The following is a 14,929-nucleotide window of genomic DNA, read 5'->3' as shown; positions in this document are numbered from 1 at the left end:
GATATATTTAATCCCTAATCAGAGCTTTCTTCCTTTTAGTTATGCAGACCTTTTTAAGGTTTGTCTCTTGGAAGTTAGCAGTTTAGGTCATTTTTCAAAAACAGCACTTCTTTGCAAAATCCTAAGTGTGGCAAAAAACATCTTTTTGAAGGAATGGATAGCTCATGTGATTTTTCTAGGAAAGGCAAGCTAGAAAATATCTAGAAATATTTCTAATATAAGCAACTCACTCACTCTGAGTATTGTGATAAAAATAGCCACCCCATAAAACTGTGACACTGCTATGATCCTAAATCAAGTTTGGGATTATATATTTCCTCCTATATAACAGGAGGAAAGGATATGGAATCATTATGTGGTGTGTGTATGTAAAATATGAATATTATTCTTCCTTTCCTAAAATGTCAGGCAAAATCTTTATTGAGGTTTAGCTAGCTAGGCAATTAGTCCACTGTTGTTAGAAAGGACTTAAATGTTTTCAAAGCTGTATCCAATCGTAATACCGAATGGCACATGTTCTAAACTTCTCCTAGAATAAAACTAGACATATAATGTCCTTTAAATATTTGACCTTAGTTTAATCTGTCCAATTGGCATAACTAACAGCAAAGGAATAGGGATATTTAAGCTCAAAACATCTCGAGATATAGATGCCTAACTGGTTTGTCTCATCTACAATATTGGTTTTGTGCAATGCTGGGATTCAAATATGTGAACAACTCGTTCTCTTTTGCCCTCTCTACTGTTCTGTGAAAAATTGTTTTGGATCTTGGGAGATGCTTCAGATTAGTGCATTTTTTTGCCCTTCTTTCAATGGTTCTGGATGCTTTTTTGCTAGATGATGGTCACTTCTGAATCAGTGGAATTGTGCTTGGGCAATGCTTCAATTACTGGTACATGTCTTTTTTCTTAAGGAAAAGGATAAGTTCATATGGAATGTATAAATTAGATAAACAGTTGAAAAGACTAACTTCCAAAAATTCAGAAGCAAAACTAACTATGAGGGAAACATTAAGTTTCCAAAGCCGGCTTTCCCTACTGTTGAAATTTTGAGATGAGAAATCAAATTTAAGTAAAAACTGGTGGCCAAAGAGAAATATTAAACTGTGCCACCTTTGAAACATTCTTGTACATTGGGAAGTAACACTAATATATCTTATTTATATAAGCATTTTATTTATTATTGCAATTATATTTGTATTATTTCCAGGAATTCAGAACAAATTAGACTTCCTTTAATTTTTATCCTCACAACAATCCTGTGAGGTAGACTGACAGATAATAATGTTGGTAAGAATCATCCAGTAAATTTCTGGGACAAGTTACATTCTTCATATTTGAAACTTGATACTTAATCAGAACCAAGGTCCTGATTTGTTTAAAAAAAAGGTACTTCTAGTTCATTTGAAAACAGTTTGAAAGTAAAGTAGCTTTGGAAGTAGATACTGAAATAACAAGGCAGATCCCAATAGAATAAAATGTTTACCATGACATAAATATATCCATACACTTCATTTATTTATTTAACAATACAGTACTTAGAAGGTACTCCAATCCATAAGGACTTGGGTGGCATGCAATAGTTCAAACCATAATCAGAGACAAAACAAATAAAGTAATAATGACTTTGATGATCATCTAAACAAAGCTAAGGACCCAAATCTTCCTGGAATTGTACCAATTTAACATTGATAAAGGAAGGAGACTTGGGTTGCTGTTACTTCTTGGGGTGAGAAGTGGAAGATTCTCCAGCACAGGAGAATCTGTCTTCCTGCTCTGTCTTCCTGCTCTTGAGACCAAGTCAGCCAAACCTGCCACGCCTCCTGTTGCTAGGAGAACCCAGTCTTGACTTGGTCTCCAGCTCTGAGAGACATGACAGGTTTGGCTCTCTGAAAGTTTTGCAGGTAGTGAGTCTATCCCATTAGTGGATTCTTTATTTCCTCACCTCCAAAACTATCTCAGCAGTGCTGGGAACAGCACTGCTCCAGATAGTTTGTTGGTAACCTGAAGGGGGTGGGTGTTTTCCTTTCCCCTTCTCATAGTCCCTGGGGACCATTGCTGAGGCTTCAGCCTTCATCTCTTCCCCCCTTTAACTGTTGTTTGTCATTCTCCCTTCAGTGCTTCAGCTCTGGGATCAGCGCTGCAGCTCAGATCGCTGAGGCTTCAGCCTTTCATCTTCAATTCCCTCTTCCTAAGTGGCTTCAGTGCTGGGCTCAGCACTCCAGCCCTAATCTTTCCTCGGCTTCCCTGGAGAAATACATGAGGCCCTTGGCCTCCGGTTCATTGCTTTTCTCCTTATTCTTCGCGGCCACCATTTTGGCTGCCAGGAATGGGACGAACAATTGCTGGATCCCCAGAGGGAAACAGAGGCTCCTCATCCGGCCGTTTCTTCAGTTGTCAGTGAGGAAATAGGCCTCGCATCAGCGCCAAACACCTTCATTCCCTTTCTCGCAATTGTGATCCATCACTGAAGATCGCATTTTGCCCTGGGCGGACGCCATTTTGAGCATGCCCGGCCTCCTCGCCTGAGGGGAATGTCAGGCCTTTCGGCCTTTTCTCACATCAAAAGCCACCCCTTTGTCGTGGCCACAGCCGCTAACCTAGCCTTACCGGCCCCTTCCTCCCTGACCTCTTCGACGCTCGAAACTTGCATAGGCATCATTAACCTCACGGCCGCCATTTTAGCTGTTGTTTGCAGGCTGGGCAGCCGCCATTTTGTACATGTGGCAAACACTTGCACAAAGGTGCCCTGGGTTGTAGTTCAGGCTGGCAGTGGGCCACTCTGCGCTCAAACAACTTGGGCCTCTCTGGTGCAAATAATTTCCTTGACCTGGCCACCAAAAAAACATTTCAGCGGGCTGCACTCCAGTTGGCTGTCATGGCCTCTGCCACAGATTGACCCAACCGGCAAGCGTACTGACCTCTCCCTCGTCACCTCCAAGTCATCAAGGAGGCACTGAGTTACCAGTCAGGTGGCCAGGGGAGCAGCGCACCTTCCCTGCTCCAGCTGCTTTAACCAACCCGCCAATTGATCCCCTGCCAGAGCTCCCTCTCAGTACTTCCTGAGATAACTCCCTTCAGGATGGAGGACACCATGGTGCCTGAACTTACAACCAACACCTCCCCATCCTCTGGCCAGGAAAGGCACAAATCCTCCAAACAGAAGGCGGCAGGCAGAATCAAAGCCAAGGCAAAGGCCATTTCCAGGAAACCCTCAAAATTGGCAGAGAAACAGGCAAGCAGGAGGCACCAGGCCCTGGAAAAGGAGTTCTCCAGAGCGCAGAGGCAGGCCAGGGCAGAAGCGGAACAGGCAGGGGGCTCGGACTTTGAACTTCCGCTGGGGCCCTCAACCTCTACTCAGAGGGCATGGTCCCTGCAGGACCATCCCATTTCACACACACCTCCCCCCGGGGCGGGTCATGATATCACCACCGCACATCTGGGACCAGAGGCCACTTTTACCCCTACAGCTGCCGGGCTCAGGGGGATTGACCCCGCAGGTACCCCCCTGACGATTACCTGGAAGCTCTGATCTCTTGGGCGGTTGACCGGGCACTTGCTGCAAGGTCCTACTGCTTGCCTGGGACAGAGACAATGGCATTTTCCCCTCCATCTTATTTTCCCCAGTCAGGGCCTCCTATGTACCATGGTCCGTCCTCATCTTCCCGTTCTTAGTGGGGTCTCTTCTCCAGCAGAGCAAGACCAGCCAGACATCCCATGGTCAGAGGAGGAGGACCTTCCAGAACCTCCTCCACCTGGAGGTCTCTTCAATCCGGCCCTTTTTCGGCCACTTCTGCGCAAGGCCAGCATGACGGCCAACATAGCCCCCCCCCTAACCAGACCCTCTGCCTACTTCGGACCCAAATCCGATGTTCTTCGAGACGGTGGTGACTCAACACCATGTCCCTTGTCCATCCCTCTTTCTGAGTGCTGTTCACCAGGTACCTTTCCCCCTCTGGGAAGAAATGACAGAAAATTGTTCAGCACAGCACCAGATTTGACTGATGCCCTGGAGGTGCCAAAGGTGGATGAACCTTTGGCCCCTCTAGTGTCCTCGTCCACAGTGTCGGGAGATTTGGCTGAGGCACTGAAGACGGAGGACAGGAGATGGGAATTGGCCTTCCGCAGGACCCATCAGGCAGCAGTGTGGGTGGTAAGAACAGCCTCTTGCACTTCCTTCTTTACTAGAACCTCTCTCCTCTGTCAACTTGAAGCCAGGATCCCTCCAGAGGAGATACGTACTCACCAGGATCTGAGTAAGCTGGTCACAGTGACAGAGTATGCCTCTGACGCTACTTTCCAGGTGGCCAGATTTTCATCCAAGTCCATTGCATCCAATGTCTCAGCATGTAGGATGCTATGGCTTAAACATTGGCAAGCCGATGCCAAATCTAAGTGGCGCCTGGCTGCGGCTCCTTATTAAGGAAGCCATTTATTTGAAGAGGTCCTAAATCCTTATTTGATTGAAAATAAGGATAAGTCGAAGGTCATGACACATCTCAACAGGCGGACTGACGGGCGTGCTTACCCGTATGCCCGCAGGCAGTCCTTTCGGCCAGGAACAGGCTCGGGAGTCTCACAGCCTCCCCATCCCTTCATGGCCAGACAGGATCGTCCGTCCGACAGACCTGGTTTCAGATCCAGGCAACAGTACCAGGGCAAGTGGCCCTTTCGTGGGGGAGGTCGCTCCTTCAGGAGGTCCAAGTAACTCCCGTGCTGCCCCTCCCATAAGTGGCAGTGGGAGATCACCACCATAGATTCCTGGGTCCTCCATCCAATTCGCTCTGTCCCTGGAATTCGTGTCCAGCCCACCGGGGCGCTTCATCTCTTGCCAAGTCACAGAATTCAATCAAATGGGGCCTCATGCAAGAGGCCCTTCATCATCTTCTAGACATAAGAGCCATAGAACCAGTACCAGTTGGTCAGAAGGGATAGGGATTCTATTCCATCCTCTTTGTCGCTCCCAAGGCCTTGGGGGGATGGAGGGCGAGACCTCAAGGGTCTAAATTCCCACATTGCATACCAGAAATTCAAAATGCAAACACTCCAGTCCATCCTGGGCAGCATCAGAAAAGGAGACTTCCTGACGTCCATAGACCTCACGGAAGTGTATCTCCACATCCCTATCCTTCCTGACCACCAACGGTTCCTCAGGTTCTGTTATATGGGCCACCACTACCAGTACAGGGTCCTACCGTTCGGACTCTTCTCAGCTCCCAGAATGTTCATCAAAATCCTGGCGGTGCTCGCGACACACCTAAGACCGGTGCCGGTACACATTCAATGCTACCTGGATGATATTATCATCCAGTCGTCCTCCCTTCTGGCGGCCCAGTCAGACCTGAGTTTGTCAATCCAGGTCCTTCAACAGCACGGATTCTCGGTGAACTTCCAAAAGAATCACACAGTTCCCTTGACCCGAATCCTACACCTGGGTGCCGTCATAAACACAGTTGGTTGCCTGGTCTATCTATCACAAGAGAATCGGGACAGTATCCGGGAACTAGTACTCACGGTATGCAGGGAACGTGTAGTGTCACTGCCCTACTTTCCCAACTCCTGGGAAAGATGGCTTCTTGTATTGCCATAGTCCTTTGGGCCAGACTCCATTCCAGGAATCTCCAATGGTTTCTGCTCCCCTTCCAGAGGTTGGGAACCGGTTCATCCAACCAACAGGTGACGGTTCATACCCAAACCCTAAGATCCCTCCGCCAGTGGTTCTCGCCACTGGTAGCCAGAGGGTCACCCTTCAAGGAACCCGTCCGTCTCACACTTACGATGGACACCAGTCTGTTCGGTTGGGGAGCTCACCTTCGGTCTCAGTTTGCTCAGGGCCGATTGTCCTGAGCAGACCTGAGCCACAACATCAACTGGTTGGAGCTCAGAGCCATACACCTGGCTCTCCAACACTTTCGCAACAAAGTTGCAAAACAGCACTTGCTAGTCCTTACAGACAACATGGCGGCAAAGGCCCACGTGACTGGCAAGGGGGTACCCGATCCAGGTCCCTCTTGGCCGAGGCCCAGTTACTGGGCTACTGGGCAGCGTCCAACCTTTCCTCCCTCGGGGCCGGGCACATTTCGGAGGAGGCGAACCGGCAAGCGGACTTCTTGGGCAGGTCAACCGTGGATCACTCGGAATGGCATCTGCATCTGGATCTCTTCGCAGAGATGGCACAAAGGTTCGGCCAACCGGTCCTCAATTTGTTCGCTTCGCCGGCGAACACCCAGCTCCCGAGATTCTTTTCCTGGTTTCCATTCCTGGGGGCAGAGGGGGTGGATGGCCGGAGGGTCTGTACGCATTTCCCCCTCTCTCACTGATTCCGGCAGTCATTTGCAAACTGCTATAGGAACAAGCAGAGGTAATCTTCGTGGCCCCTTACTGGCCTCGGAGACCTGGTTCGCCGGCCTGGTGAACCTCTCCTCTCCCTCATAGAAAATCCCGCCGAATCGCGTATCTCTCCACCAGGGGGTTCTATGACTCCCGGAACCCCAGTGGCTACAGTTAGCCACCTGGCACTTGAACGCCAGATCATGACCTAGGAATCGTTCTCGGCAAGAGCAATTTCCATGATCCAGACCTCTCAAAGGCCAGCGACCAATTGCAACTATGACTCCACATGGAGGAATTTTTGCCATTGGTGCGGAAGGCGGCAAATGGATCTCTCGGAATTGACAATTCCTCAGATCTTAGAATACCTCCTTGATGGACTTGATAAGGGCTTGGCCCCTAATACCATCTGAAGGCAGGTTGTGATACTATCAACCTTGCTTACCTGTGCCTATTTGGTCCCTTTGGCCCAGCATCCTAGGATACGTGCTTTTCTCAAGGGCGCCACCAACACAAAACCACCCGTGGTACATAGGTACCCCTCTTGGGAATTACATCGGGTCCTACAGGCTCTCGCCAGACCACCGTTTGAGCCTATCACAAATTGTGCTCTACGATCCTTCTCCCACAAAGTCGCCTTCCTGATCGTTATCACGTCAGCCAGGCGCATTTCTGAGCTTGCGGCACTGTCGGTGAGGGACAACCTCTGTATCTTCCACTGGGACGTCCTTCGATTGGACCCCACATTCGTGCCCAAGGTCAACTCCCTTTTTCCTAGGGCCCAGGAGATTTGTTTTGCCGTTTTTTTGTCCTAATCCTTCCCACGACTTGGAGCAGCAGTGGCACACACTGGACGTCCGCAAGGCACTACACCGATACATCAAGCGAACGGCGTCTTTTCGCAAGTCCGAGGCCCTCTTTGTTTCCTTCCACCCATCCTCTCTGGGACAGAAGGTGTCTTCCTCCACTATAGGCAGGTGGATCAGGGCTTGCATTGCGGAGGCATACCAGTCTTTTTCCCTGCCAACTCCAAGTCATATCACAGCTCATTCCACTCACAGCGCTGCGACCTCTGCAGCATGGGCCACTCAGGCATCCATCAAGGAGATTTGCAAGGCTGCAACATGGTCTTCGCCCTCCCCATTTGTTCATCATTACAAAATTGACCGCTTTGCTTCCGCAGATGCCTCCTTTGGTCGGAGGGTCCTTCAGCAGGTGGTTTCTGGGGACGTGGATCCGTCTTTGTCTGTTTCCCTCCCATTGGGACAGTGAGGCTTTGGTATGTCCCATTGGTGGATTCTCCATCTCCTGTGCTGGAGAAGGGGCGTTGTCTTAACTGAACGCCTTTTCTCAGCACGGAGATGGAGAATCCACTCCCACCCTTAGCGTCAGGCCAGGGTTAGGAGTCTGAGAGCCAACACTTTGGACTGTCGTCAGCCGCTTTCGCCCTCTTCAAGGCTAGGTTCTCCTAGCAACAGGGGGTGTGGCAAGTTTGGCTGACTTGGTCTTAACAGCAGGAAGACAGAGCAAACCCATTGGTGGATTCTCCATCTCTGTGCTGAAAAAGGCGTTCAGGTAAGACAACACCCCATCCACTGCCAACAGAAACCTTTTTGTTTGCAACATACTTCTTAAACTAGGCTCCCCAACCTGTGATCCACGGCCCACATGGCTAGCACCCGCATGGCAAAAACTGGGTGATGCTAGCGAGTATCACGTGGGCAATAGTACCGCCCAGTTTGCATCGGGTGTAGTTGCAGCCCCATTTGAGTGTGCGCATACATGTACACATAAAATGCTTCCCCCTCCCTTTCCCTCCAGTACGCCAACTGAGAAAGGTTTGAGGTCTCTGCCTTAAACCATAAACAAAGTACAAGAACTTTGAACTGGTTGTATTCATCTTTTATCTTGAAACAGGTAAAGGAAGTTTGAGTCATCACTTTCTAACCTGCTTGGGATTTTCCCTGTGTTAATGTTAGGCAGGTCTCCACAAAATAAGCTTCAATTTCTGTTTTCTTTTACTGCTATTACATCAGTGACTTTATCTCTGTGGAACATTACTTTTTATTGAAGCAGTTCCGGGGTGGGAAATGAGATTTTTCTACTTTTGCTCAGATGAACAATTTTAGAAAATGGTTTACAATGAAGATTCTAATTGAGGACGAGAAAAAAGAAAGTAACCTCTGCCAGACAGCATCTTGGAGTTTAGCAAGCGCTAAGCATAAAGTGTCCACAGCCCATTTGTCAATCCAGCTATTATGTAGCACATTCATATTTGCAAAGAATTCTGTCCATGAAGTCCAACCGGATTCTTTGGAAGAGGTCCAGGATAAACTAATTCAGGAGCCCCCTCCCCTGGTGTCTGAAAGTGTCCTCAGATATCAAATTTATATCAATCACAGGAAGTCTTGGCAGTCAAACCAGTCACTTTTTCCCCTCACATCTGGAAGTAAAAAATTTTCTGCTTTAAAGGTCACAGGAATCATGGGTAGGGCATGGAATGAGGGCCATAGAAAACATGGGAAAGGAAGAATAAAACTAGATTTCCACCTTTTTAGAAACAGTTATTTTTAAATGGCCTGGAACGTAGCCAAACTACACAACCCTCTTTCTTTCTTACTCCCTTCCCGATTTACATTTGTTGCTGAATGAAATGTGACTGCAAGATTTTTTTTTCCTTCTGCTCCATCTCTTCTTGGGATTTACGAGTACTTTTGTTTGCTGAGAACAATATTTTTACAACAGGATGGATTCAGAAATACATTGTATCCCATGCTGTTTGTAATTTAGGGTGTTATGCTGTTTTTCAACTTTCACAATCTTTAAGTACCTCACAGATTATTCAGGGAACTTTTCTTCTAAAACGACTGATAGGGATATGTTTGTGTGCGTGCGTGCGTGTGTGTGTGTGTGTGTGTGTTAATGGATGCTTGTGGCTTTTCTTTCCTGCATGACTTGAAATCTTAAGCATTTAACTTAAAGAAATGGAGGAAACACTTCATCTTCCAGTCTTTCCTCCAGCCCTTCAAACAAGAGCTTGGGGAAAGGTTGTAAAAACAGAACCTTTTGCATTTGATCTACAGGTATTTCTAACATTAGACAAGGGAAGTTGTGTGCTGAAAGCTACCAAATCTCTGAAGCCTGTCTTGAAAACCAGTTCCATATGAATGAGAATCAAAATTGGCATGAGCCATGAGGTTAATATGTGCCTGTAGAAAAAAGGGGTTTGCAGAACTTTAGGATGAAGGGGTGTGTTTTGATGACCCAGTTTTAGTGGGCAATAAATACAGTTTTAATTGTTATGTAAATCTGATTTATTTTGATATCTGAGATATGTAATAGTTTTCATTTGTAGACTAACTTGTATTACATATCTCAGATTATATCGAAATAAAGCAGATTTGGATTTTATATTGCCCAACTATAATATAGGTAAATGTTAATTTTAGCCTTTGACCCTAAAAACTTTCTCATATTAAAACAAATTTATTTTGGAGGCAGTTTTTAGGGGGATTGTTTTATCAACGTCAATCCCAACTGTTATTGTACCTCCAAATTTTATAAGATCACAATATGAACAATGAAAAACTATGTCTGCAAAATCATATCTAGGTATTTAATTATTTATTATTCAAGTTTAGATAGCTGCCCTCTCATATATAACTCCGAGCAGCTTACAAACAGAGACAAATATAAAAATAGCAAACAAAAATGCAACAATTTAAAAACAAGGAAAACATGTAAAAAGCATATTATAAATACTAAAATATATGACACTTCCAGCAGAGGTAAAAACATTTCATCCATCAAAGCATTCAGGACAGCCACTGCACCAGTTCTACCACAATCGTGATTCTCCATAGCTGTTGGCATAACTATATTTTTAAGGCCTTGAAAAAGGCCAACAGGGTTAGGGCTGATCTGATTAGTAGATGGATGATGTTTCCACCAGGTGGATGCCACAGCAGGAAAGGCTCTCCTCTTGGACATTTCCTGCCTGACAGGACTTATAGGATACCCCTCCTGTCAAACTTGTTTAAATAAATAAATAAATAAATACACATTACTTCACTGGTTTTGCAAGGTACATACGGCAAAAAAATTAATAGATCATACTTCTGAACATTTCCTGCACATTTGGGGCTGTCAAATAAGATGCCTTCTCCATCCAGCCAGTATCTTTATCTCCCTCCCAAGAGGAACCCTGGTCATACTTTTCTTAGCTCATTTTAAAATGGGAAATGTAGAGGATTCATCAGAGGTTGAGTATGTATGGTTCATGTTCAGAAGCTATTGAGTGGCATTTAATATAAAGTTGTGGCAGTTCCACAATGATTCTGTTTTTTCTATTCTGCAAAGAAATAGACAATATTTGGTTAAAGGGTCTTATTTTTCTAGAGTAGTGTTTTAAGTATACAACAGGCAATGATTCTTGGCTATAAAGGCATGCTTGCTTGTAAAGTAGACCCAATGGATGTATGATTAAATTCATTACTGACCAACAGCTTCTTTTACTTTCTCCAGAAAGAGATCCCAGCCAACAGTTTAACTAAGCATTTTATCTCCAGGATCCCCCTTATATCATGTATCATCATATATTGTTCATTCTTTAGATTCAGTTTCCTGAGGTGCTATTGGTGCATCAGTTGTAACTGATAAACTTTCTGCTACTAGTAGTAGCAAGCAGCTAGGAATAGTAGGCCTGACTCTAGAAAAATACCTTTCTGTAAACCTGCCTATTCAAGAAAGCATTATTTTGCCTAAAATGGACACTTTTTAAATAATTCCCTCTGCTTTGACCGAGTTCAACTTTTGTTGTCACTCATTAACGAATGCCCGTAAGAACTTGAAGAACCAGAATTTAACTTTACCTATGCTTTACCAATTTCCCAAAACAATTTAATAGAAATTGGGCAATGGTATATGAAAGCAGAGTATCAGTAATATATATGTTCACTCAAGCCTGTAGAATCAATTTAGCTCAAGGCAATCTATGACCCAGTATTTCATCTAATTGAAAGAGAGCTAACTTCTGCTTAAATGATAGATGGAGGAGTGGGAGATAGAGAACTGGCCTGTGGTTATCAAGATCATCTAAACACTTACGAAATTATTGTTTTCTTCAAAAGTGTAACTTCACTTTTTTGAAAACAGATTAATAGTCCTTACATCCAGATGCTGTCACTTGAAAAAATAGGCAAGAACTAAGGAGAACATATGTGATCATCCATACCTATCCATATATATACATAAATATAATCTCTGCCTAAAGCATGATGCATACACTATATTATACATCAGTTATTTCATTTGCTAAGAAAAAGTAGGAATCTCTTAATGGCAGTAGCCAGGAAATTATTTTGTTTGTTTTATCACAAGATAATTATAGAAAATTTTGTATTTCCATCTTGTCCATCACAGGACTTTCTTATTTGTAGAATAGGACACTGAGTACATGACTGTTGTAATATAAATTTTAAAAAACCACGTTTCCAATATTAAGATGATTTAAGAGCACATATCAGTGAAATTTCAACAAGAAGAATATTCCTAGTCCTACCTAGAGCAGCAATTTATGTCATGTTTCAGATTCACCAGCTTCATTGTGAGCCTTCTTTTGAAATTCTTGTGAAACAGTAGTGATTCAGTCATACTGTTAGCTTTCTAATCTATTTAGCTATTATATTCTGTGGAGATTAATCTGTTTTCCTCTGCATGTTTGAAAAAAAAATTAAAGTATGTTAATTAGTTAAATTTTCCCAGTAGGGATTTGTGGAGGAATAGAAAAAGCCATTTTTATGTGACTTTTCATATGGTTGATAGAAAAATTCTTACAGGCAAGATATTGAGCACAAAGATGATTAACGGTTCTTCTGTAAGGGGGGGGTTCTTTAGATTTTGCCATACTATTCTACCTTGCTCAGGCTATATTCATGCTATTACAATGCTCTACCTCTCTTTTTCCCTCCCTTTCTGTAATTGAATGGATATCTGGTAAGAAGAGACATAAGGCTTGCTTTTCACAATGCAGTGGTTTTAAAAGAACACACTTCTCACCTGATTCCATTCAAGATAGGGGGCAAAGAGCTGTAGTCTTTATGGGAGTTGTGATAGAAGGCCAAGAAGCTGTGCCTGGAGCTGCTACTGCCTTCTTCAGCAGCTCAGTTTCTCTTAATTTTAACCAAAAGCCATTTTTAACTGGACTGTTTCCAAGACTCCTGTAACCCCTTATCTCTGATGTATATTCTGGAAGGTTAATGGGATAGTAAAACCTTCTTAAAGATAGATAAATGTGTTCCAGTTTCCTCAGGGTAGTTCTCTACTAAAGACATTTTCTTTCCCACCCTGCAGAGGTATCTCATTAAGCCCCCACTAGTGTCATTATTAAGTTTTCATGTGTTTCTCTGCTTTGATGCTAATCTTTGCGCTTGCATCTAATTCTGTTCTGTACAGCACCAATGTGGTTATGAACTATTCTGAAATCGAATCTAAGGTTCGAGAAGCAACCAATGATGATCCGTGGGGACCTTCAGGGCAACTGATGGGGGAGATTGCCAAGTAAGTAATTTTGATTCAGCACTGTTGGAAGATACATCTTTAAGCATAGATGCCACTGCTGCTTCATCGCTCCTGAAGGATATAAATAAATTAGGGACAGAAATATATTAATGATGGAAAAGAACGATCACAAGTAACTGCTTTTAAATACAGGTTGTCCTCATTTAGTCACCATTTGCAGTTACAGTGGTGATAAAAAGTAATTTGGGGACCTGTCCTCACATTTAAGCCCTTCACACCTGAAGATTATAATCGTGGTCCCCTTTCACTTAGTGACCATTTTGTTTAAATTGCCAGTCCCAAATGCGGTAACTAAACAAGAACTGCCTGTGTTCCTTTTATTAAATAACACTTAATACTTTGGGGGGAATGAGAATCTCGTACGTTTTTCATATATATAAAATGTTAAAATTGGAGCTCCTTCGCAATCATGCTTTCCCACAAAGAGCTCATGAATGTCATGTTAGACTAAAATAATAAAGGTGTCCTTATTTTTATTTCTTTTCATTGTTGCCAATGGAAAGACATCAACATTGCTAATTCTGTATATGAAATATTTCTGTATAAGTGGTCTGTAGCCCTTCATTGCTGTTGGAGACTTAACTCAGAGCAAGTCTGCCATCTGCTGTCAAATGCCAGAGCTGACATAAAGTAACACCATTGATAATTCTCTTTCTCCTTTCTTCTTCATTTTCATCTTTTTCTTTTCTAGGGCTACTTTTATGTATGAACAGTTTCCAGAACTTATGAACATGCTTTGGACACGGATGTTAAAAGACAATAAAAAGAACTGGAGGAGAGTTTATAAGGTATGTACAGTAGTGACTTTTTGTATTAATTTATTAAAACCTTAATTTTGTTGTAAACTCGGAATGCTGAAAAACACATCTGAATGTTTTAATTTTACCACAGTGTCCTCTGGCAATTAACTCAGTTTTGTGCATTCATTAACATAATATCCATGCTAAACTTCACAGGTTTCCAGATCCTCTGTGTGCAATTAGTAGAACTTGAGTTTAATCAAGTTAATTCTTTTTCAGTATACATTTTTAAGAAACTAGTCTGCTTTGAAAACCAAGGGATTTTTTTGCGGGGGAGGGCGGAGAGGGCTGTTGTTGTTTTTATAAAAATGCTCTTAAGTTGAATTCCTTCTGGCAATTTTGACTTTTACTGCTTAATAAAAACCAAAGAAGGGATCCTCTGTAACTTGATCTTCTGAATCCCTCCTAGCAGTCCACTATTGAGAGGCCCAATTTTAAATATTTGTTCTGAATGTTCGTTTAAGAAACTCAGTTTGAAGCTGTTAAAGGAACATTCTACATTTCTTTCTGATACTATTATATATTCTATTTTCTCCTTCTCAATGCACAAGTTTATTTATTACATTTTATTTTTTTTCCTTTTATCTTAATGGGCATAGAACCAGTTGGTTATCTCTTATTTTGCTCCCATTATTGGCCCAGTTCAGTTTTATTTCTTCTATACTTGCTCTTCCGCTATACTTGCAGTGAAATTCAAGTATGCCTAATGCCATATTTTTCCTGTATTTTGCAGCACTAAGAGGCTTTAAATTTAAAAGCTATACAGTCCACACAATTCTGAAGCTGTTAAATTTTTTAAAAGAGGAACTTTATGCCAGTTTTGTATTGTGATTATTTGCTTTAAACATACATACATACACACACACTTACATACATATGTTTAAATGTTGTTTTGCATTTTGTTCAATATTCTTAAGGCTACATGGAATGATCTGTTTGCTTTCCATTGTTACAATTTATAGACATGTTTCTGCTGCCGGTGAATGACTTTTATGCGTGTGGGGAGGGTTTCCATTTTGTTTCCCTGGTTTTAGTTTTTCAAAAAGAGGCAAATTCTGGAAGCTGCAGGAAGTTTAAAGAATTAACATACTTTAAAAACTTATTTTTGTTTTGAAGTTTGCTTACATTTATCTGAAAATACTGAATTTTATACATCAACACATTTCCTGCAGAAAACGGCATAGAAAAATTGCTGTAAAATTGCTTTTAAATGGAAAAAC

General features: G+C 43.0%; 1 protein-coding gene across 1 annotated transcript in view; it reads left to right on the top strand.

The window, feature by feature from the left end:
* The window catches only part of CLINT1 (clathrin interactor 1), an 80,755-nt gene that overhangs the window by 29,381 nt on the left and 36,445 nt on the right, over positions 1-14,929 (top strand). The window contains exons 2-3 of the mRNA XM_039365475.1: positions 12,784-12,888; positions 13,601-13,697. Of these exons, the coding sequence (XP_039221409.1) occupies positions 12,784-12,888; positions 13,601-13,697 (202 nt within the window). The remainder of the gene's footprint in view (positions 1-12,783; positions 12,889-13,600; positions 13,698-14,929) is intronic.

The sequence above is a fragment of the Crotalus tigris genome, unplaced genomic scaffold, assembly GCF_016545835.1.
Source record: "Crotalus tigris isolate CLP2741 ecotype Arizona unplaced genomic scaffold, ASM1654583v1 scf7180000020075.792833, whole genome shotgun sequence".
Classification (NCBI taxonomy): Eukaryota; Metazoa; Chordata; class Lepidosauria; order Squamata; family Viperidae; genus Crotalus; species Crotalus tigris.
The sequence above is the reverse complement of the archived record's forward strand: the minus strand, read 5'-3'. Positions and strand labels throughout refer to the sequence as shown.